The sequence below is a fragment of the Littorina saxatilis genome, linkage group LG14 (assembly GCF_037325665.1).
Source record: "Littorina saxatilis isolate snail1 linkage group LG14, US_GU_Lsax_2.0, whole genome shotgun sequence".
Lineage (NCBI taxonomy): Eukaryota > Metazoa > Mollusca > Gastropoda > Littorinimorpha > Littorinidae > Littorina > Littorina saxatilis.
In genome coordinates this window covers 19,865,382-19,889,299 of record NC_090258.1, presented here as the reverse complement: position 1 = coordinate 19,889,299, position 23,918 = coordinate 19,865,382, and the positions used below count along the sequence as shown (strand labels likewise).

At 42.8% G+C, this 23,918-nt stretch overlaps 1 protein-coding gene across 1 annotated transcript in view; it reads left to right on the top strand.

Annotated features, from left to right (window-relative positions):
- LOC138946544 (O-acyltransferase like protein-like) overlaps positions 1–23,918 on the top strand; it is a gene marked incomplete at its 5' end in the record, with an annotated part of 24,885 nt that extends 967 nt beyond the window's left edge. The window contains 17 exon segments of the mRNA XM_070317984.1: positions 1,365–1,451; positions 2,732–3,462; positions 4,014–4,175; positions 5,474–5,649; positions 8,308–8,407; positions 9,170–9,260; positions 10,635–10,999; positions 11,614–11,778; positions 12,389–12,482; positions 14,515–14,613; positions 15,803–15,965; positions 16,757–16,839; positions 18,491–18,592; positions 19,526–19,649; positions 20,254–20,458; positions 20,709–20,851; positions 21,827–23,918. Of these exon segments, the coding sequence (XP_070174085.1) occupies positions 2,796–3,462; positions 4,014–4,175; positions 5,474–5,649; positions 8,308–8,407; positions 9,170–9,260; positions 10,635–10,999; positions 11,614–11,778; positions 12,389–12,482; positions 14,515–14,613; positions 15,803–15,965; positions 16,757–16,839; positions 18,491–18,592; positions 19,526–19,649; positions 20,254–20,458; positions 20,709–20,851; positions 21,827–21,964 (2,877 nt within the window). The 3' untranslated portion in view covers positions 21,965–23,918.

The following is a 23,918-nucleotide window of genomic DNA, read 5'->3' as shown; positions in this document are numbered from 1 at the left end:
TCGCTCTGGTTGATTCAAAATCAAAACTGTATGTATTTTGATAACGATTGAATGATTTGTATTGAGGACAAATAAACTATAGTTACAATGGAAGACACTACCGAAAGATAGGAATATGCAAGGGTATTGTTTCATGTTTATTTCCAAGTCACATTTTTTAAACCTGGTTTGAACGAGTTTATTTGCCCCAAAAAAACCAGTGCGGAGTTTATTAATACAACGTTTGAAGCTTGAAAAGAAACTCTCAGTGTCAGAAATATGAGTTGCTTCACTTGATGTCAAAGTTGCAGGCAAACATGATTCTACCTTTTGATTTGTTATGTTGCTTGAAGCCGTCATCATCAGCAATGCTCTGCTTTCAGACCGAGCAGGACAGTATACGTTCTTATTTCTAACTTCCCAAGTCATTCCTATCAGTTCATCATTGACTCTTCGATTTTCAGAGCTTACCTTTAAAAAAACTAAAAGTATTTATTACTCTCTGTCTCTGTCTCTGTCTCTGTCTCTGTCTCTGTCTCTGTCTCTCTCTCTCTCTCTCTCTTTCTCTCTCTCGCTCTCGCTCTCGGTCTGTCTGTCGGTCTCTTTCTTCCCATTGTTGACTTATTTACTGTGTGTTTGTGCGTGTATGTGGTCAATTTTACCGTAATAATTAGGTATACGGTATATCGTAGCTGAAAAAGGAAACGCCATTGTATTGCAACGGTTAAAGTAACTCTAAAAAAACCACCACATTCAATGTTTTAAGCATGATTTTAAATGAATTTCTGTATCGAGGAAAGTTCTGTTGATAAACAAACCAAACACTTGTGGCTCTATAGTAAATTATATAAATGAAATATACACGACCGCACACGATCGTATGCACGCACGTTGACACACACACACGTTGACACACACACACGCCCCCCCCCCCACACACACACACACACACACATACACACATACACACACATACACACATACACACATACACACATACACACACACACACACACACACACACACACACACACACACACACACACACACACACACACACACACAAACACACACACACATAGTTAGTCACTCACTCGTACGACCGACCGCACACAACTAATCTCTAACGTGCGCATTCCACTGTCACCTGGAATGAATCAGACTGTACACGTACTCAGCAAGACATGACACAAATTTAATCCATAAAGATGAAACTCGGGCAAATAAAGATAATATTTGTGACGGGCAAAGATAACATATGCAAGATGAGCAGACGGGTCTCTTTCTGAATCAAACAGGTGACACTTTTTGTGCGTGTTCTTATTCCTAAAAATACAGGTGATGAAGTTTGTGAAAGTTTTTGTTTGTTTTATTTTGATGGACAGTGCGAACGTTAGCCTGGAAGGAAACATGTGAGAAAGGACAAAAACCAGAAAGGAATTAAAGGAAAGAAAACAGAAAGTGTCTTAACGGTAGGTGTTGCCATGTGCTTTGTTTCGTGATAATTTGATACTTGGTCTGACTGTCTGTTTGTCTGTCTGTCTGTCTGTCTGTCTGTCCTTATGTCTTCTCTCTCTCTCTCTCTCTCTCTCTCTCTCTCTCTCTCTCTCTCTCTCTCTCTCTCTCTCTCCCTCTCTCTCTCTCTCTCTCTCTCTCTCTCTCTCTCTCTCTTGCTCTTTTTTTCTACCTTGTAGAAGAAGAAAAAAATGCGTCCCTTTGTTTAGTATTATTCGTCTTTGTCCCTAGTTCTTCAATGCAGGGTACCAATGACATCCAAGTTAAGTGAGATATGTTTTGAATTTTAAGTGAGACGATTAAACCGTGCACATTTTTGTTCATAATTAATTTCCGTTTTCACTGGATTCTGAGATAAATTTAGGAATATTTTCACAAAGTGGGTTTTTGTGTTCAGTTCTAAACGAGCTTTGTCAAATACATCACTCGCGGAACATGGACATCAGAGGATCGAGCATGTGTTTAAATCTTGCAACATACAGGGTGACCCCAAAAAAAGAGTACCCAAACAAAATGTCATAAATTAAACAAAAATAAAGCAATCTTCATAAAATTTATTTACACACACAAGTAGCCTCTGCATGATTTGCACACAAAATGTTAGCGTTCTAGCTTGTCTTTCGGCAAAGTTATGCTCATTCTACAGAACATGCTATAAATGGCCTCTGCGCCGCTGCAGGCAAACTTGAACTCGCCGCGCAAAGTTATCAATCACCCGCACACACTCCTGTTGCGAGATTCCGCGAATGGTTGTTGTGATGGCTCTCTTGAGTTCTGTGATTGTCTGTGGGTTGTTCCTGTAGACGTTGTCTTTCAGGAACCCCCAAAGATAGAAATCTGGGGGATTTAAATCCGGGGGAGGCCATTTGGAGCATGTTCTGTAGAATGAGCATAACTTTGCTGAAAGACAAACTAGAACGCTCAAATTTTCTGTGCAAATCCTGCAGAGGCTACTTGTGTGTGTAAATAAATTTTATGAAGATTGCTTTATTTTTGTTCAATTTATGACGTTTTGTTTGGGTACTCTTTTTTTGAAAAATCCGAAATGTGTGATATGTGTCTTGTTTAAAGTTTATCATGGTTCTTATATCAATTAACTTTAGAGAGAATGAAAGAAACGTAAAAAAGAAGATAATTGTCATTTGATACAAACTCAATGTCGGTATTATAGATTAACCCCATTGACCTCACAATAGAAATACACACACGCATTAATACATGATTATTTCCCTTTCAGCAAATCACGACATCTGCTTGGACCAGTCTTCCCAGCGTAACACACCCCACGATTACACACCAAAATGAAGCCGCTCTTCTTATCCAAATCTGTCATCGTCCTCTTCGTCTTCGTGAGTTTCAATCAGAGATGTTACTCAGCAACAACATCAACAACAGGCACTCCTATCGCGGGTTCGCCGACAGCGTCGACAAAGTCCCCAGCATCTCTTCCACAAACGCAAGGGATCTCTGCTGGAAAGCTGCCATCTGGCTCAGCGTCCGTGCCTGTAACAACTCACACCACGGTCGTTGCTCTACAACCCAAGTCGACATCTTCTCTGGGAAGCAATGCGAACGGTTCAACCGTGATGCCTTTAGCAACATCGACACAGAATCCTGCCCTAACGAAAACTCCTAGTTCTGTAAATGGATCCTCCTCTACTTCTGCAGTTTTCTCGTCACAAACATCGCTCAACCCTTCTCCAGGGCCCAAGACATCTGCTTCAATACATGGACCATCTTCTCCAGGGCCCAAGACATCTGCTTCAATACATGGACCGTCTTCTCCAATGTCTGCCTCCAACACAGCGCCTCCTTTCATGTCCAAGCCTCCTTTACCGCCTGTTGCTAATGGCAACCAGAACCCTGGAGCCAACGGCAACCTCCCAGCCTGGGCGACTCTGCTGCTCAACAATGTCCCGGGCTTGACAGGACAAGGAGCTGCTTCCATTGCAAAGACTCTTGGCATAAGTAGGTGTTATGTTTTAGTTGTAACTGTGATTGGTGACTGAATGGGTGTATGTTTGGTTGTTTGTTTGTGCGCTTAAGTTGCCAGCAATTTTATGCGTGTATCTGTAATGATTTAGCATATATGTATACATGTGCTTTTCTTCAAAAGGAGCATGTCAAGTTCTTTGTCCTGTAACCGCAGTTCGTTTGTGTTGCTTGCGGTAAATGGGGTCTGGCTTGATCGTGGTTGTGTTTTTATTGTTTGTGTTGCTGGTCGGGGTGGTTGGTTATTTTGTTGGCTGTCGGTTGTTGTGGTGGAGGTGTTGGTAATGTTGGTAGTTTTGTGGCTGTTTTCCTTGCTTGCCTGTTTGTATAGTTTCCCTTGGACTTGTCTTTTACCTATAGGCATTGCGCATAAAACGATTGTGTAATTGACAATATATCAATTCATTTAGCAAATCAAATCAACTTTTTCGGTCACAGATACAGAGTCGATAGTGTTTTCAGGAGTGCAGCTGAATTGACAATATATCCATTCATTTAGCAAATCAAATCAACTGTTTCTGTCACAGATACAGAGTCAATAGTGTCTTCAGGACTGCAGCTGATGCAGATCGTGCAACAGATCGGACAGTATGCCAACATGCTGCAGACTGTTCTGTCTCCAAAATGCGTCAAGGACCTCAACGTCTTTCAGCAGAGTCTTGGCAAGATGGAGATATGGGCGCTGAAGAGTGAGTCATTGTGCGTCTTGATGATACAGGGGCTACAGCTTTTGTTCTGAAAGAATAATATCAAAACCAATGGCATTTTGAGCTACAGCTTTTACCAATGAAACTTGAGATGTGTGCTCTAATATTAACTCGAACAAAGAAACAAAACAGTCACTCAATCAACCCCAGAAGATTAAATAAATAAATCCATAATGTAATTACATAAATGAAACGTATTGATCGAAATATGAATCCATAGGGATGCCCAAATGTCAGTTTCTTCTTGTGTATTTTTAGATTTCCTAACACCAGAAATGACTGCTTAAATGTACTCTCTTGCCCGTGGAAGTGATCACGTGAGATCGCCACGATAGATTATCCGGGCTGTTACACAGGGTGATAGCTTCCATTTTGACAAATACTTAAACTCAACACCCTGGTGTCGCTCTGTGCAGAAAGGGAATTTGTCGACGAATTGATCTCTGCAATTGACACCCATGTCAATAAGCGAAATTAATTCAGTAACAAAATTTCTCCCGCACAGGAAGTAGTCAACTGTTGATGTGTGTGTCGTAGCTGAGTTATGCTCTCATCCCACGCACAAGTCTGGACATATGTGACCCTCCACCACGGAATGAGTCGCATGTCACCTTTTCATGATTTTCATATGTTCACATTTTCTGAAAGAGTTTTTTTATTCTCTATCCAGTGGTGAAAACCGTTTTAGAAAAGAGCGAACACTGTTTGAGTTGTAAGCCTGTGACTAAGGTGACACACACACTGTTACTCGACACCCCCCGGACTTATAATTATTATGCCTAGCGCAGAACAGCGTGAGGTGACATGCGACTCATTTCGTGGTGGAGGGTCACATATTTGTTGCGGTGCACATGATCGAGGAGGGAAGGAATTAAGGTATGATAATCTGGAAAACCAGCTGTAGGGGGGCCGGCCGAGTAGCTCAGTTGGTACAGCACCGGACTTATGATCTTAGAGCCACGGTTTCGAATCCAGGCCGGGGCGGACTTGGGTCAACTTTATAATGCAGACTCAGCTCAGTATCCATGTACCACCCCGTGTCATAACACAGTGGCACATACAAAAACCTCGGTCATTCCGCAATAAGTGCAGGTGGCTGAATACACCTAAACATACACACGACCGTGTGTAGCGCGACTCCTGTTTCTGCTAGATTTCCACTGGAAGGAATTAAGGGACTCGAATTTCCCAGCAATGGGATAATACAGAAAAGTAGAAGAAAGGAAAGTAAAGGAAATGAAATGAAAGTGTCTAAACCCTACATGTTATGAACATTACAGTGCTGGACGCAGCTGGAAAGATCAAGCCAGGCATTTTGAAAGGTCAAAAAGTGCTGGTTGGAGACTACGACGAGTGCATGGAGATATCTCCGGTGATCACCGGACAACATCTCATCGACGGCAACTTCTGCAAGCTGGACGTTAACACGAACTTCACTGGCCTCGGCCCTGCTGGGGTAAGATATCATAAGAGGTCTGTTGGCTTGTAGGCAGACCAACTTGTTTTTATCGGTCCGATCGCAATGATTCTTTTAAAACCCAGTTGGTGGCAAAAACAATGCTGGCAACAGTGTATAATGCACACACATGGTGAACTGTGTATATTGCACACACATGGTGAACAGTGTATATTGCACACACATGGTGAACTGTGTATATTGCACACACATGGTGAACAGTGTATATTGCACACACATGGTGAACTGTGTATATTGCACACACATGGTGAACTGTGTATATTGCACACACATGGTGAACAGTGTATATTGCACACACATGGTGAACTGTGTATATTGCACACACATGGTGAACTGTGTATATTGCACACACGTGGTGAACTGTATTGCACACACATGGTGAACAGTGTATATTGCACACACATGGTGAACTGTGTATATTGCACACACATGGTGAACTGTGTATATTGCACACACATGGTGAACAGTGTATATTGCACACACATGGTGAACAGTGTATATTGCACACACATGGTGAACTGTGTATATTGCACACACATGGTGAACTGTGTATATTGCACACACATGGTGAACTGTGTATATTGCACACACATGGTGAACTGTGTATATTGCACACACATGGTGAACTGTGTATATTGCACACACATGGTGAACTGTGTATATTGCACACACATGGTGAACTGTGTATATTGCACACACATGGTGAACTGTGTATATTGCACACACATGGTGAACTGTGTATATTGCACACACATGGTGAACTGTGTATATTGCACACACATGGTGAACTGTGTATATTGCACACACATGGTGAACAGTGTATATTGCACACACATGGTGAACAGTGTATATTGCACACACATGGTGAACTGTGTATATTGCACACACATGGTGAACTGTGTATATTGCACACACATGGTGAACTGTGTATATTGCACACACATGGTGAACTGTGTATATTGCACACACACGGTGAACTGTGTATATTGCACACACATGGTGAACTGTGTATATTGCACACACATGGTGAACTGTGTATATTGCACACACATGGTGAACTGTGTATATTGCACACACATGGTGAACTGTGTATATTGGGAATGTTTTGCAGAGCATTTTTAGCTCAAATAACTTTTTTGAATTATCAAGTAATGGATTCCGTGGTTGCAATCGGTGCGTTGTAAACCAGCAAAAGAAAAAGGCGAAAGAAATCCATCGAACAAACTCCATTCAAGTATATGCCACAGTAACTCACAGTAAAGCGTGAACCTGTCAAAAAGTAACCAAACCCTTTCTGTGTACATGAAAACGGATGAAATACAACGGACATGCATTTTCGATTAATATGAACACTATAAGATATCAAAAGGGCATCCCTTAGCACAACGTAAAACGCGTTTATCATGACTGCGGAATGCAAAACGATAAGCGGAAATCAGATAACAAATGTGTCAAATTAAATGTGTAAATGAAATTTGATTGTGAACATTCAATTCCAAAGACCAAATGTGTTAAACGTTGATAACAGAATCTACATTTATTACCAAGTTCTAAATGTTAAAGGCCCAGTCTGCCTCAAATGGTTTACAGAACGATTCTAACCTCATGGAACACACTTGCAATAGCTTTTAACAGTATTAATTGACACAGTTCTTTTTAATGGCTATTAAGCCTGCGTAAACCACACACCGGATTTTGTGGTTTATTTTACCCCTGAGCCATCGTGGACCCGTGTCGCCCACTTTCCTTTTTTTCACAATTTCATCGTCAGTTTGTGATTTCAATGCGACTCGCTGTATCTGCAATAGCACGTAATTGTGTACCTCTGAATCTAAAATGCAACAAATGACTGCGAGTCACATGAACTTATCGGAGGCGGTTGGGTTCAAAGAAGAAAGTGATATGCAGAAAATTCGTCTGCTTGGGGAAACACGACCTTGCGGAACTGCTTCCGGGCTCCCTTTTCTAAAACTTTCAAAACTTCGAGTTGTACTGATCTTGTCTTGATAAAAAAAAGAACTCTTTTATGATTTAAGAATGTTTGTGTTACAAGCTGTCAATTTATTATTTATATTTTAAAAGTTAGTTCTAGCGCCAAAACGAGGCGTCCGATTGTAGTACCAGACAATCCGGCTGGCCACGCAAAATAAATTCTTTGAAAAATGCTCGCTCTTTACAGAGGGCACCTAGGATGTTCTCAAGCGGTGAGTGTTTAAACAAAAGGGTGTTTGTACAGTGTGTAAAAGCCTGACGTTATCTGTGACCAGAAACTGATGGTTTACATAAAGCTGAGTGTGCCTTTAAGTTCTACAACGTTATTTATAATATGGAACATTAAAACAGATGCACCATCTCCTTGTGCAGCCATGAAAAAGGCTGAATTAATTGTTGGGCGCGTGTATGTGTGTGTGTATGTGTGTGTGTGTGTGTGTGTGTGTGTGTGTGTGTGTGTGTGTGTGTGTATGTCATTGTGCGTGTGTGTGTTCGTGTGTATGTGTGTTTGTGTGTGTGTGTGTCTGTGTCTGTGTCTGTGTGTCTGCATGTGTGTGTGTGTGTGGCTGTGTGTCAGTGTGTATGTGTGCCTCTGGATGCATGTGTCTGTGTCTGTCTGTGTCTGATTTCATTTTTACATTTCAGGCTGCCTTAGCAAAGCTTTTGCCTGTCGTCACAATCCACGTGTGTGTCCCTAACTCGTGCAATGCCACAGATCTCTACAACCTATTCTACGGTGTCGTCGGTAAACACATTCTTTAGTGATTGACGGATGAGTGGATTATAACAATAGATCATCATATATTAATAGATTCAAGATTAATTTATTAAATTGTGTACCATCTGCCCGGCTCAGATATGCTCAGGCTTGTACGTGCAATGAGACCATCCATCCATTCATCCATCCATCCACTTGGGCAAATACGAACAAATCAACAGCCTAACTGCTTCTTGTGTAGAAGAGATCATTGTCGTGAATTAAATTGTGTTTTTTTGAGAAACGAATGAACGAAAAATGGTCAAACCATTCACGGAAAACATTCAGTTATTGATTTATCGTCCGTGTTCCAAGTACAAAGATGCACTTTTCCATTATGCAAGCTTGGAGAGATCTGTGGCGGTTGACCTAATCGCTCGCAAATAAAGGAATGTATCTTTAAACAGTCCTAACAAGAAATTCCTCCGATAGGAAGTTCTACACCCCCGTCAAAGGGAAATAACCTTCTCAGTTGGTGGCAGTGAGAATGGTTATTTCCCTTTGACCAACGGGGGTGTCCGTCTATACCAGGCCTTGTATAATTTTAATCCACCAATAACTCCCTAACCGTGTGTTTGACTGGTCCCAAGTTTTGTAAGGACCGTCTCAGGAATGTATAGAACCTGTTCACCAAGTTTGGTGACGATCGGTCCGTTCATTCTTGAGATCTACTTGCGAACACAAACACATCGAGTGAAACCTATACACACCCCTATACCGGGGGTGTAATAATAGTGTCCTCTGTTTCAGAAACCGTTGGCGGACAGAGCGCAGAACTTGTGGCAACGAAGTGCATACACAGCAAAGATCCTTCTGATGACAGCGCTTTTTGGGCTGCCATGTAAGTTGTTGCTAAATTCTCCAAAAAATGAAGTTGTGGTTGCTCCTGCACTGTTTACAGTCGTACATACTGATATACATAATACTATTTAGACAAAAAGCGCATTTCTTTCCGATAAAAGAAAGCTCCAACTTCCACAAATCCAAGAAAAAACAACACAGAGACCTTTCGACCCTGTATGCTTATGTTGGCAGAGACCACATCTCGGCTAAGTCGTTCATTAGTCTCATATTTATTTGTTTGTCTGTCAACTATGAAGACCAATGAGCCGATTTACATGTGAATCTCCTGTTTTGTAAAACAAAAAAACAAAAAAAACTAAACGTGCCAATCACTAACCTGTCTTGTGTTTTACTTCTTTTTTACATTTAGTCAAGTTTTGACTAAATGTTTTAACATAGAGGGGGAATCGAGACGAGGGTCATGGTGTATGTGTGTATGTGTGTGTGTGTGTGTGTGTGTGCGTGTGTGTGTGTGTAGAGCGATTCAGAGTAAACTACTGGACCGATCTTTATGAAATTTGACATGAGAGTTCCTGGGTATGATATCCCCGGAGAGATTTTTCTTTTTTTCGATAAATGTCTTTGATGACGTCATATCCGGCTTTTTGTAAAAGTTGAGGCGGCACTGTCACACCCTCATTTTTCAATCAAATTGATTGAAATTTTTGTAAGGCAATCTTCGACGAAGGCCGGACTTCGGTATTGCATTTTAGCTTGGTGGCTTAAAAATTAATTAATGACTTTGGTCATTCAAAATCTGAAAATTGTAAAAAAAAAATTGTTTTTATAAAACAATCCAAATTTACGTTCATCTTATTTTTCATCTTTTTCTGATTCCAAAAACATATAAATATGTTATATTTGGATTAAAAACAAGCTCTGAAAATTAAAACAATTAAAAATTATGATCAAAATTAAATTTTCGAAATCAATTTAAAAACACTTTCATCTTATTCCTTGTCGGTTCCTGATTCCAAAAACATATAGATATGATATGTTTGGATTAAAAACACGCTCAGAAAGTTAAAACGAAGAGAGGTACAGTAAAGCGTGCTATGAAGCACAGCGCAACCGCTACCGCGCCAAACAGGCTCGTCACTTTCACTGCCTTTTGCACTAGCGGCGGACTACGTTCAATTTCATTCTGTGAGTTCCACAGCTTGACTAAATGTAGTAATTTCGCCTTACGCGACTTGTTTAATTTTGTTGTTGTTATTGGTTTGTTTTTGGGACGTTTGAGTAGGCCTGTTCACTCAAAGCTTCTTGCTGTCTAAATGTGCCAATTAAACGTCTGGGCTTTTAGCTCCTTTAGTTCGGATTATCTTGCCTGCCGCGTTACCAAAGTTCTTGCATTGACAAAACTATGTTGCAGAGCTGTTCTTGCCTTTTTGGTCTTGATGTGTGTCATTGGCACTATTTACGGACAACTCCTCGACCGGAGGGCTGAAAAGTACAAAGAGAAAGAAGCAGCAAGTCCCGAAGCGCCAACTACACACACCGGACACGTCAACGCAGCCTTTGATAACAACATCAACAAAAATGACCCGCCTACAGTAGAACTTACAGCAATCGTCAGTTCAGACAACTGGATCATGAAATCTCCTGAAAAGAAGGGTGATTCTGCACCAACTCTTTTGTCTGCAAACGGAAATGGAGTGACGCCACCTATGACGCCACCTAACGGCAATGTAGCCTCCGGGACATCGCCAAAGAAGCAAGTGCCGAGACAACAGGAGGGTAGGTGTTCATTGTGTATGCTTCTGAAGAGTATCCTTTTGGCTTTGAAGTAGTTTGTTACAAACATGTTAGCATTACCAGCAAACGTTAAACACTGAAAACACTCGAGTTGCGTGCGACCTTGTTCTATAATCAATGTTATGAAAGTGAAACACGAGCTACAGCTGTAAATGAAGGGTTTTTTTCTCCAAAGAAAATAAAAGTGAATAAATAAAAGAAAGAAGCATTCAGACACATAGACAGCCACACAGACAGATGCAGACAGAGAGAAAGACAGACAGACAGACACACACACACACACACACACACACACACACACACACACACACGTACACACACGTACTCACACACACACACACACACACACACACACACACACACACACACACACACACACACACACACACACACATACACACATACACACACAGCAGCAGCAGTAGCAGCCTTAATTGTCAACTGCCAAACGACATGAATTTCGCCATTCTATTTTTGTCATCTACAAGATTATGGTTCTTTCGATCACTGTGGCTGGGAATTGACTTTAATTCAGAGTTGGTAATGTCTCCGTTTTTTCCGCAGGCATTTGTTTTTCACAGCTTCCTTATTTGCAGGCATGTGCAGCAAGTTGCTCTTGAGTTTCTCCGTGTTGAAAAACGGTTCGAAAATTCTGAACTGCGTGCAAGGTCAAGGTGACCTAGGCTGTCTTCATGGCATCCGGGTTCTCAGCATCACGTGGGTCATTCTGGGTCACTGTTTTTCCATGTTTGCTGACACATAAGGCAAGATTTTCACTTTTTTTTCTCTTTTTTTTTTTTTTTTTTTTTGGGGGGGGGGGGGGGGATGTTTGGCACGTTTAATTTTTTCGTTTGGTTGGATGTTTGTTTCACCTGTTTCTGTCTGAGTGTGTGATTGTTCATGTGAAACCTTCACTACTGTTGCTGTTGATGTGTCCGTTCTGTGGAGATGTGTTTTGTGTCTTAGATATTCTAAAGGTGTTTTCAACACTTCGGATTTACATTCGATTCACCTCCCGAACTTGCTGTTAAAAAACTACCAATGAACATGGTGAAATCATACAGGTGTGTGTTCTTATACCACTCTATCCGATAACACATTGAGTAAACCTTCAAACCATAGATCGAATAACCAAAGGGAAGTAAGCGCTCTAAATGCATACGACATGTGTAATAGAGTAGGTGAGAGTTATACGGAACCAGTCACCTGGCACCTGAGAGAATAGCAAGCATTGAATTGAACAAGCGACTTTCATCCTCAACAACCATAATTTTCCTTAAAACCATAATGGTAAACATGTGTGTGTGTTTGTGCGCGTCTATACGTGTGCACGTGTTAATGCGTCTTCGGATGTTTGGTTGTTTGTTTCAGGTAACCCAACTGACTTCATGGTTCTGATACCACGGTGGACTGCAGCGCCACTAATCACCGGTACTTTGTCAGTGGACTCCTTCTTTCTTCTCAGGTAAAGGGTCTGCGTGTATTTGTGGGAGGGATAGGGTGTTGGGGGGGAGGGGGGGGGGGTAGTTTTACAGGATGAATGACAAGGATATTGCATGCATTGTGAATATCGGTGGGATATTCGTGATCTTGAATGCGTGTGTGTGTGTGTGTGTGTGTGTGTGTGTGTGTGTGTGTGTGTGTGTGTGTGTGTGTGTATTGTGGATGGTGTGTGTATGAAGAGAGAGAGAGAGAGAGAGAGAGAGAGAGAGAGAGAGAGAGAGAGAGAGAGAGAGAGAGAGAAACAGGCAGACAGACAAACAGACAGACAGACAAACAGACTAACAAATAGAAAGACTTAACCGCACAAATACACGCGTCAGTGTTCTACCTTGTGCCTTGTACCTTGTGCCTTGTGCCTTGTGCCTTGTACCTTGTGCCTTGTGCCTTGTGCCTTGTACCTTGTGCCTTGTGCCTTGTGCCTTGTACCTTGTGCCTTGTACCTTGTGCCTTGTGCCTTGTACCTTGTGCCTTGTACCTTGTGCCTTGTACCTTGTGCCTTGTACCTTGTACCTTGTGCCTTGTACCTTGTGCCTTGTACCTTGTGCCTTGTACCTTGTACCTTGTACCTTGTGCCTTGTACCTTGTGCCTTGTGCCTTGTGCCTTGTACCTTGTGCCTTGTACCTTGTGCCTTGTACCTTGTGCCTTGTACCTTGTGCCTTGTGCCTTGTGCCTTGTACCTTGTGCCTTGTGCCTTGTACCTTGTGCCTTGTACCTTGTACCTTGTGCCTTGTACCTTGTACCTTGTACCTTGTGCCTTGTACCTTGTGCCTTGTGCCTTGTACCTTGTACCTTGTGCCTTGTACCTTGTGCCTTGTACCTTGTACCTTGTGCCTTGTACCTTGTGCCTTGTACCTTGTGCCTTGTGCCTTGTACCTTGTGCCTTGTGCCTTGTGCCTTGTACCTTGTACCTTGTACCTTGTACCTTGTGCCTTGTACCTTGTGCCTTGTACCTTGTGCCTTGTACCTTGTGCCTTGTACCTTGTGCCTTGTACCTTGTGCCTTGTACCTTGTGCCTTGTACCTTGTACCTTGTACCTTGTGCCTTGTGCCTTGTACCTTGTACCTTGTGCCTTGTACCTTGTACCTTGTGCCTTGTACCTTGTGCCTTGTACCTTGTGCCTTGTGCCTTGTACCTTGTGCCTTGTACCTTGTGCCTTGTGCCTTGTGCCTTGTGCCTTGTGCCTTGTGCCTTGTACCTTGTGCCTTGTACCTTGTGCCTTGTACCTTGTGCCTTGTACCTTGTGCCTTGTACATTGTGCCTTGTGCCTTGTGCCTTGTGCCTTGTGCCTTGTACCTTGTGCCTTGTGCCTTGTGCCTTGTACCTTGTACCTTGTGCCTTGTACCTTGTGCCTTGTACCTTGTGCCTTGTACCTTGTGCCTTGTGCCTTGTACCTTGTGCCTTGTACCTTGTGCCTTGTGCCTTGTGCCTTGTGCCTTGTACCTTGTGCCTTGTACCTTGTACCTTGTGCCTTGTACCTTGTGCCTTGTACCTTGTGCCTTGTACCTTGTGCCTTGTGCCTTGTGCCTTGTGCCTTGTACCTTGTGCCTTGTACCTTGTACCTTGTGCCTTGTACCTTGTACCTTGTACCTTGTACCTTGTGCCTTGTACCTTGTGCCTTGTACCTTGTGCCTTGTGCCTTGTGCCTTGTGCCTTGTACCTTGTGCCTTGTACCTTGTGCCTTGTACCTTGTACCTTGTGCCTTGTACCTTGTGCCTTGTACCTTGTACCTTGTGCCTTGTACCTTGTGCCTTGTGCCTTGTACCTTGTGCCTTGTACCTTGTGCCTTGTGCCTTGTACCTTGTACCTTGTGCCTTGTGCCTTGTACCTTGTGCCTTGTACCTTGTGCCTTGTGCCTTGTACCTTGTACCTTGTGCCTGCTTTCTTGGCTTCTGTGTCTCTGTTTGTTCCAATTAGCAAACTTCTCAAATCTGTATGATTATCAACGCATTTGAAACCAAATGTTCCTCTCATGAAAAGTTACACCTTCTTACAGCGGAACCCTCACGTCCTTCGTGTTCCTGAGACAGATCCAGCGAGCTGGCGGCATCAAGTGCAAAACCATGATACTCTACTACGTGCATCGCTTCTGGAGGTAGGAGGGTTGAAAAATGTATGATAACGCATATTCTATCACCTTTTGAAAAGAAAGACTTATCTTTACCTAACTTAACTTAACTTGACTTAATATAACTGAACTGAACTGAACTGAACTGAACTGAACTGAACTGAACTGAACCTGAACTGAACTGAACTGAACTGAACTGAACTGAACTTAACTTAACTCAACTTTTTTTTTCTTTTTTCTTTTTTTTCTTCTTCTTTTTCTTCTTTTCTTTTTTAAGGAGATCAGACTTCTTTTTACATTTAGTCAAGTTTTGACTAAATGTTTTAACATAGAGGGGGAATCGAGACGAGGGTCGTGGTGTATGTGTGTGTGTCTGTCTGTCTATCTGTGCGTGTGTGTGTGTAGAGCGATTCAGACCAAACTACTGGACCGATCTTTATGAAATTTGACATGAGAGTTTCTGGGAATGATATCCCCGGACGTTTTTTTCATTTTTTCGATAAATACTTTTGATGACGTCATATCCGACTTTTTGTAAAGGTTGAGGCGGCACTGTCACACCCTCATTTTTCAATCAAATTGATTGAAATTTTTGTAAAGCAATCTTCGACGAAGGCCGGACTTCGGTATTGCACTTCAGCTTGGTGGCTTAAAAATTAATTGATGACTTTGGTCATTAAAAATCTAAACATTGTAATAATTTATTTTTTATATAAAACGATCCAAATTTACGTTCATCTTATTCTACATCATTTCCTGATTCCAAAAACATATAAATATGTTATATTTGGATTTAAAACAAGCTCTGAAAATTAAAAATATAAAAATTATGATCAAAATTAAATTTCCGAAATCGATTTAAAAACAATTTCATCTTATTCCTTGTTGGTTCCTGATTCCACAAACATATAGATATGATATGTTTGGATTAAAAACACGCTCAGAAAGTTAAAACGAAGAGAGGTACAGAAAAGCGTGCTATGCAGCACAGCGAAACCACTACCGCGCTGAACAGGCTCGTCAGTTTCACTCCGTTTTGCACAAGCGGCGGACTACGGTCATTGTGAAGAATGTCAGGAATCAGCGTTAATTAATCAACTTAACTCAACTTAACTCAGCTTAACTCAACTGAACTGAACTAAACTGAACTTAACTTAACTAATCTTATCTCTCGCTCAACGTTGATCTGATTCATGTTTCAAATGTATTTACACAGACTGACACCACTGTACATGATCGCCATCATGTTTTACACGTGCATAGCGCCTTACATGGCGATGGGTCCCTTTGACACTGACCGGCAGGACGCCTCGGACTGCAAGACCAACTGGTGGCACAACATCCTCTATGTCAATAACATCGTGGACTATGAGCATCAAGTGAGTCCTGGCTCTGTCTAGCTGGATGGCTGGTAGGGTGGGTTTATGTGTCTCTGCTTGTCTGCCTGTCTGTCGTTCACTCTTTCTGCTTCTGACCCCCCCCCCCCCCCCCCCCGCTCTCTCTCTCTCTCTCTCTCTCTCTCTCTCTCTCTCTTTGTTTCTGTTTGTCATTCTGTTTTGATGTCTGTTGCTGTGTCTCTGTATGTCTGCTTGCCTGTCTGTCTGTCTGTCTGTCTGTCTGTCTGTCTGTCTGTCTGCCTCTCTGTCTCTCTGTCTCTCTCTCTCTCTCTCTCTCTCTCTCTCTCTCTGTCTGGTCTGCCTACCTGCCTATCTGTCTGCCTGTCTGTCTATCTGTTTGTCTGTCTGTTTCTAGCACTGTCTCTGTCTCTGTCTCTCTCTTTCTGTCTCTCTCTCTCTCTCTCTCTATCTGTCTGTCTGTCTGTCTGTCTGTCTGTTTTTCAGTCTATCTCTGTCTGTCAGTGTGTGTGTCTCTCTCTCTCTCTCTCTCTCTCTCTTTTCTTTCTTTTTTCTTCTCTCTCTCTCTCTCTCTCTCTCTCTCTCTCTCTCTCTCTCTCTCTCTCTCTCTCTCTCTCTCTCTCTCTCTCTCTTTCTCTCTCTGAATTTCTTCCCATGTAAAAGCATTGTCGAAACAAAATGATACTTTGCCAAACAATGTTGATACAATGAGTTAATTGTTGCCGGTAGATTTTGAAAATGTTTCTTTTGTTTTTGTTGTTTATTTTTTAGCAGAACTGCGATCTCAAAATGAAATTTAACATGTTTTGTTGCAGTGCATGGGGTGGAGCTGGTATCTGGCAAACGACATGCAGTTCTACGTCATCGCTCCTATTGTGCTGGTCCCTTGGGCTTTTGGGTGAGTTTCTATCCGCTACCAGCGTAACAAAACGGAGATTTAAGAAACGAAACGTTGGGACGTTTCGTTTTGAAGTTGTGGTAAACGTCATTATTTCGGGGGTCTCTCGCTGGAAAGGTGAAGGTCAACTGAAACGGAACGTGGAACGTCAAAACGCAGTCACGTTTTCCACCCCCAAAAAACGAACAATATTTCGTCAACTTTTGTGAGTATTTTTGCACACTAACAGTTTTATTTGTTGGCCATTTTATGCATTGCTAGATTCATCAACCCTTTCACAGTCTTTCAGCGCTGAGAATGTGTTCATTGGAGGTAGACAACTGTTGTGAACTGAAATATTTTGAAGGGTGCTGATCCTGGTACATTTATCCAACTTCATGGTGAGAAAGCAAATGGCGAAGCAGAAGTAGGTCATCGCATCGAATTTTTATTCTGGCTTCGTATGTGATCAGGTGCATGAATTGAAAAATGTGAAGCTCTTGTGCGTGCAATGCGAGTATGTCAATCCTTTATTGACTCGTGGAGTTGAAATTATGCCATGCCCAGTCAGCGGATCATATCCTGCCATGCCCGGCCTTTCATTCCGAAACGAAACGTGAATACATCTAAATCTTGTCTGCGGCCTATGCCGTCTCGTTACACGTTCCGTTTCGCGGGGTGACTCATTCACCAAACGAAACGAGCTGCAAAACGAAACGTGCTGTTTCTTAAATCTCGCTATTTACAGGGCTCCCCATAGCGCGCGTCCCTGCGTCCTATACGCACTAGAAGCCAAAAACACGTACCAGAAATGTATGGAGGGGGTCCCAGGACGCACTATACTTATAAAGAGCGGGTACCGGGACGCACTATACTTATAAAGAGCGGGTCCCAGGACGCACTATACTTATAAAGAGCGGGTACCGGGACGCACTAAATTTCCTTTATCGCGGGTACCCTAGATACCTTTTCGACCTGCAATTGTCTGCTATTGTACACAGTACACTATGCGTGACCACAATGTTTTATAACAACACCATGGACCCTCTAAAAGTTGAAAGTGGGGGTCCAGGGACCCTCTAAAAGTTGAAAGTGGGGGTCCAGGGACCCTCTAAAAATTGAAAGTGGGGGTCCAGGGACCCTCTAAAAGTGGAAAGTGGGGGTCCAGGGACCCTCTAAAAGTTGAAAGTGGGGGTCCAGGGACCCTGTAGGAGGGACATCCGTGGGGAGCCCTGAAATAAAACTAAAGTCTTTTACAGGGTTGATGCGACCGCCTCCCAAATAAGGGTACCCCCAAAATCGACCTGACAAAAACGTATGGTCCCAATTAAAGAATCGAGTTTGGGGCTAACTCTTACTATTTTGGGCGGCGGTCACGTGACCCCTGGTAAAAAAATCTTTGATCAGAAATATGTGCCAGATAGCCAAGTTGAGTGCCTCTAATGGCATAGACAGTTTGAATAAGATGACACGGTATTGAATATTGTAGTTGTGGCACGAAAATGGGTGTTATTGTTTTTGTTTGTGTTTGTTTTTGGCACAGTTTAGTTAATTGCTTGTGTAAAACGGTCATGCACGTACAAATCCACTCGTGCAAAAACATGAGTGAACGTGGGAGTTTCAGCCCATGAACAAAGACGAAGAAGAAGAAGAATTGATTGTGTGATTTCAGGAAGAAGGCGGTGGGCATTGTCATGAGCTATCTGCTTCTTCTGACTCACCTCGTCTGTGCGGGGGTCATCAACTACGACGTTGAGGGCATGCTCTACCTCAGGTAAGGTTGCAAATACGCTCGCCACTTCAGAATCTCAGCGTGTTGAAGTAGACCACCATGTCAGGGACAAATAAAATACAATAGAATCAACTTAACTATATTCTCTCAACAATAACAAAAGAAGAGTTGTAGCGTATTCGAACGTTTGATTTATGACATGATCCGTAAACTTGTTCATGATAAGCAAACTTTGACTAATAGTTTAATACCCACTGCGACTCGGTGAGTATAACACAGGGCCGGACCAAATGAGTTGTAAGGGGGGGGGTTCCTCCTTTTTTGGGGGGGCAAATCAGCGAAGTGGCGAAGCCACAAGCGCGCGCCTGCTTTGCAGGCGCGCGAACTAGGGGGGTCCGGGGGCATGCTCCCCCGGAAAATTTTTGAAAAACGGTTAAAATCTGTGCAATCTGGTGCATTCTGGGCCTTGTTTTGAGGGTTAAGAGCAGCATTGTTTTGGTGCTAAAACTAGTAAAAAACAAAAACCACTCAAAGCAAGGTATACATGCTTTTTCCAGGGGTGGGGTTCCGGAACCCCTGGAACCCCCCCCCCCCCCCCCCTGGGTCCGGCCCTGTAACATCAACATTCATTCACTAACTCCATACAGAAACGTGGACCAATATAATTATGCAAAAGATCTACTACCCTCCATGGTGCCGCATTGGTCCGTTCGCCATTGGTCTAGTGCTGGTTTAATGCCACATTAACTCTCTTTACAGAAACATAGACCAATATATGCAAAAGGTCTACTACCCTCCATGGTGCCGCATTGGTCCGTTCGCCATTGGTCTAGTGCTGGTTTAATGCCACATTAACTCTCTTTACAGAAACATAGACCAATATATGCAAAAGGTCTACTACCCTCCATGGTGCCGCATTGGTCCGTTCGCCATTGGTCTAGTGCTGGTTTAATGCCACATTAACTCTCTTTACAGAAACATAGACCAATATATGCAAAAGGTCTACTACCCTCCATGGTGCCGCATTGGTCCGTTCGCAATTGGTCTATTGCTGGGCTACGTCCTTCTCGCAACAAAGTGTCAGTACAAGATGCAGAAGGTGAGCTATGGAGGAATCCATGTATGCGCGTGTATTGGGGTGCTTGGGGTGGGGGTTCCATAGGCGATGTGTTTTGGGGCACCACTTAATAAAAAGTATGACTCCGATTTGCAAATAAATCGAATTTTGTAATTGTATTGCCAGTGGTATTTTTACGTGTGTTAAAACAAGTGTGAAAAGATGGGGATAATGGACTGGACATGCTTTATGGTGCAAGCATAACTATGATGGCATGCCAAAGAATCAATTTAAGCGAGGGTTGGGTGGTTGGATGTTATATGACTGATCAATTACAATCACAATGCGTACGGTATTTTATTACCTAATGTAAATCCCTAGTTTGCATTTGTGATAAGGATACAACAAATCAAAGCTAAAATAATCCGTTCTATGCAAATCTAAACAACGAAGTGACTGGTAAGATTAGGGTTAAGTTCTATGCAAATTAAGGTCGACTGGTTTCGGCCAGTCAGGACATAGGCTCCTACTACATGTACTGGATTTCTGGGGGAGAATGATACAGTGTGTTCAGTTTTAATCTTTTAGGCCGAGGAATGGTATGTCGCTTTAAACTTCTTGTTTTTAATACTGTCGTCTTTTTCAGCTTTCAGTGTTCCTTGGGTGGCTTCTGGCAGCGGGCATGGGCCTGACGATTGTCTACGTCACTCACGATGACGTCAGTACTCTTTATCCTAACATGGAGCCTGCCTGGAACAACGCGCAGGCATCCGCCTACGAGGCCTTTAGTAGGCCTGTCTGGGCATGCGCACTGGGCTGGGTCATTTTTGCTTGCTGCAATGGATACGGAGGTGGGCTTCTTGTAACTGTATATTTATAAACATAATATGGCGTTCATTTCCAGAAAGACGTGCACTCGAAGGAAGGAATATGATACCCGTAACAAAAAGAAATACGTTTAAGACAGACATTTGGACAAAAAGACAGACATTTGGACAGAAAGACAGACATTTGGACAGATAGACAGACAGTCAGACAAATATTTGGACAGATACAGACAAAGTGTACACGCACTTACATGAAGAGCTGTTGTCGTTGCAGGCTTTGTGAACACGCTGCTGTCGTGGAGTGCCTGGGCCCCCCTGTCGCGCCTTACCTACGGTGCCTACCTCTTCCATCTCATCATCTTCAACTTCTTCATGGACAACCGCACCGATACCTTCTATCTCAACGCCTACAACGGGGTGAGAGCTCATTTGGGTGTTAAGGGAAGGAAAAGGAGCGGGTAGGGGGGAGATAAGAAAATGTTAGAGTTTGAGAGAGAGAGAGAGAGAGAGAGAGAGAGAGAGAGAGAGAGAGAGAGAGAGAGAGAGAGAGAGAGAGAGAGAGAGACAGAGGGAGAGGGGGGGCGGGAGGGAGAGACAGAAAGACCGAGAGAGAGAGATAGAGAGAGAGTTAGAGGGAGAGAAAAATGGGCAGGGTGCAAGGGATATGGTCGGGGCTCGTTTGCGTGTGTGTGTTTGTGTGTGTGTGTGTGTGTGTGTGTGTGTGTGTGTGTGTGTGTGTTTGTGTGTGTGTGTGTGTGTGTGTGTGTGTGTGTGTGTGTGTGTGTGTGTGTGTGTGTGTGTGTGTGTAAAAATAAACACGGTTTCATTGAAATATTGGACATGAAACGCGACAGTAACCCCACCCCAATTATTCTGTTTTGCAGATAGTTCTCAGGTTTTAACGAACGAAAAACGTTGTTGTAACAAATAGATTTTTTTTAATGTACTCTCGCCCTCTTGAGATCAAAGAGACAACACTTAACTCTTCTTCTTTCGATTGTCTTATGATCATGTATTAAATGTGACCCTCCACCACGAAATGAGTCGCTTGTCACCTGTGCATGATTTTCATATTTTTACATTTTTCTAAAGAGTTTTGTATGCTCTATCCAGTGGTGAAAACCGTTTTAGAAAAGAGCGAAAACTGTTTGAGTTATAAGCCTGTGACTACGGTGACCCTCACACTGTTACCAGACACTCCCCGGACTTATATTAAGCCCAGCGCAGAACCACGCGAGGTGACATGCGTGGTGTAGGGTCACATTTGTCCTTCCACTTGAAAAAAGAGACCATCAGGTCGTGGTATTAGACACATAGTTCCTTTAGAATTAGACGTTCCAATAACTAAAAACCTTGGTTGGTTTCATAAAACTGTTATTCATTTGTTTGCAGACGGAGCTATTCCTGTGTGTGACGGTGTTATCGTTCATGGTTTCGTTCATCTTCTCCGTGCTGGTGGAGTCGCCTACCCTGGGACTGGAGAAAGCCCTGCTTGGGGGCGCTTCTGCTCCGCGAAAGAAACGACAGTGATAGGATATCATGAAAGAGCTCTCTAGCGCTGTGTATGTGCGTGCTAATTGGCAAACAAGGGCGGATCTGGGGGGGGAGGGGGGTTACACGGGTTACGTAACCCCCCCACCCCCCAAAAAAAGAGGTAATTTATTGGCTCAGGATGCACCAGATAGCTCTATTTTGCTTCTTTGGATAAAACAAATTTCCGGGGGGGCATGCCCCCGGACCCCCCTAGAGGCTTAGGCGCCTTTGGCGCCGTCAACTTGTATCTTCGCAGTCATTTTGTAACCCCCCCCCCCCCTCCAAAGAGAATTGATCCGCCCTTGGCAAGAGAAGGCATGTATTTGAGATACTACTTTTTTTTACTGACACAGACGAAGCCTGAACTCTTATTCATGTGTGAACTTTCTTGCCTTAAAAAATGATTATGCTTTTCGCTTCCATGGCTGGATTTATTTTTGGGGGAGGGGCTTTCCTGGGTTCCGGAAGCCACCCCCCCCCCCCCCCACACACACCCGGCAAATGTGCCTTTTTTTCACAAGGAGAGACCAACAATATTCATTTCAAAGGCTACATTTCAACAGTATCTCGGGGGCCTCCGTAGAGCCACCGCCTGACCTGTCTCATGTTGGAAGCCCCTCCCTCCCATACACTAGACCCAGCCCTGCTTTCTGTGATGGGTAGTGGGTTGATTTTCTGTAAGTGGCCATATCCTGGGAACTTGTTTCTTAAAACAATTTCAGTCTTTACTTAAATTTGGTTATGACCTGGTTCGGCTGACACCTCCGTAAGACGTGATGTAACTAGTAGACAGTCGGAAATAATCATTTGGTCGCTTTTCTGTAGAAAGTCACACCTAGAATAAATCAAGGGAGGTACATTTCTCAACTTCCTTTTCCGTCTTGAGCTTAGCGTGGTAAGATGTTTTGTCACGGAGAAAGAGTGGATGCATGAACTTTCTCTCTGCCTGTCTGATGCTGAAGTCTGGTCATAACAAATTCGGCAAAGACAAGGTTGTTCTACCTTCGACGCAATACTATTTCAAACGACTGATTTTTGGAATTGGTCTGAGTCTTTTGTTTTATCGATGAGAGTAAGACCCGAAACATCACTTAGGGCCTACTCACTAATTCACCGAGTTTTTGACTTTGCACATTATGTGCAACACAACTAATTTAGATAAATTGCTAAATATCTTTTTTCCGATGAATGAGGTGAGGCCATAGCGCTACTTGCTTGCTGTGTATACTTTTCAACCTTAAAGTTCTATGTAAATAATTCCCTGTCTTGCTTGCTGTGTATACTTTTCAACCTTAAAGTGCTATGTAAATAATTCCCTGTCTTGCTTGCTGTGTATACTTTTCAACCTTAAAGTTCTATGTAAATAATTCCCTGTCTTGCTTGCTGTGTATACTTTTCAACCTTAAAGTTCTATGTAAATAATTCCCTGTCTTGCTTGCTGTGTATACTTTTCAACCTTAAAGTGCTATGTAAATAATTCCCTGTCTTGCTTGCTGTGTATACTTTTCAACCTTAAAGTTCTATGTAAATAATTCCCTGTCTTGCTTGCTGTGTATACTTTTCAACCTTAAAGTGCTATGTAAATAATTCCCTGTCTTGCTTGCTGTGTATACTTTTCAACCTTAAAGTGCTATGTAAATAATTCCCTGTCTTGCTTGCTGTGTATACTTTTCAACCTTAAAGTGCTATGTAAATAATTCCCTGTCTTCAGCGCCTGTGTTGTGCGTTCTGTAATTTGTATTCCTTGTCTTCTATCACTTGGGAAGAGGTTTCTATTTTCCTCAAAAAAGCACTTATGTCAACGGTTAACTGAAGTATAATACATTGTAAGATAACTCCATTGATGGTAGGTTGTTCATTGATACTAACATGAGTGTACTCTTAATATGTTGATTCACACACACACACACACACACACACACACACACACACACACACACACACACCGTGA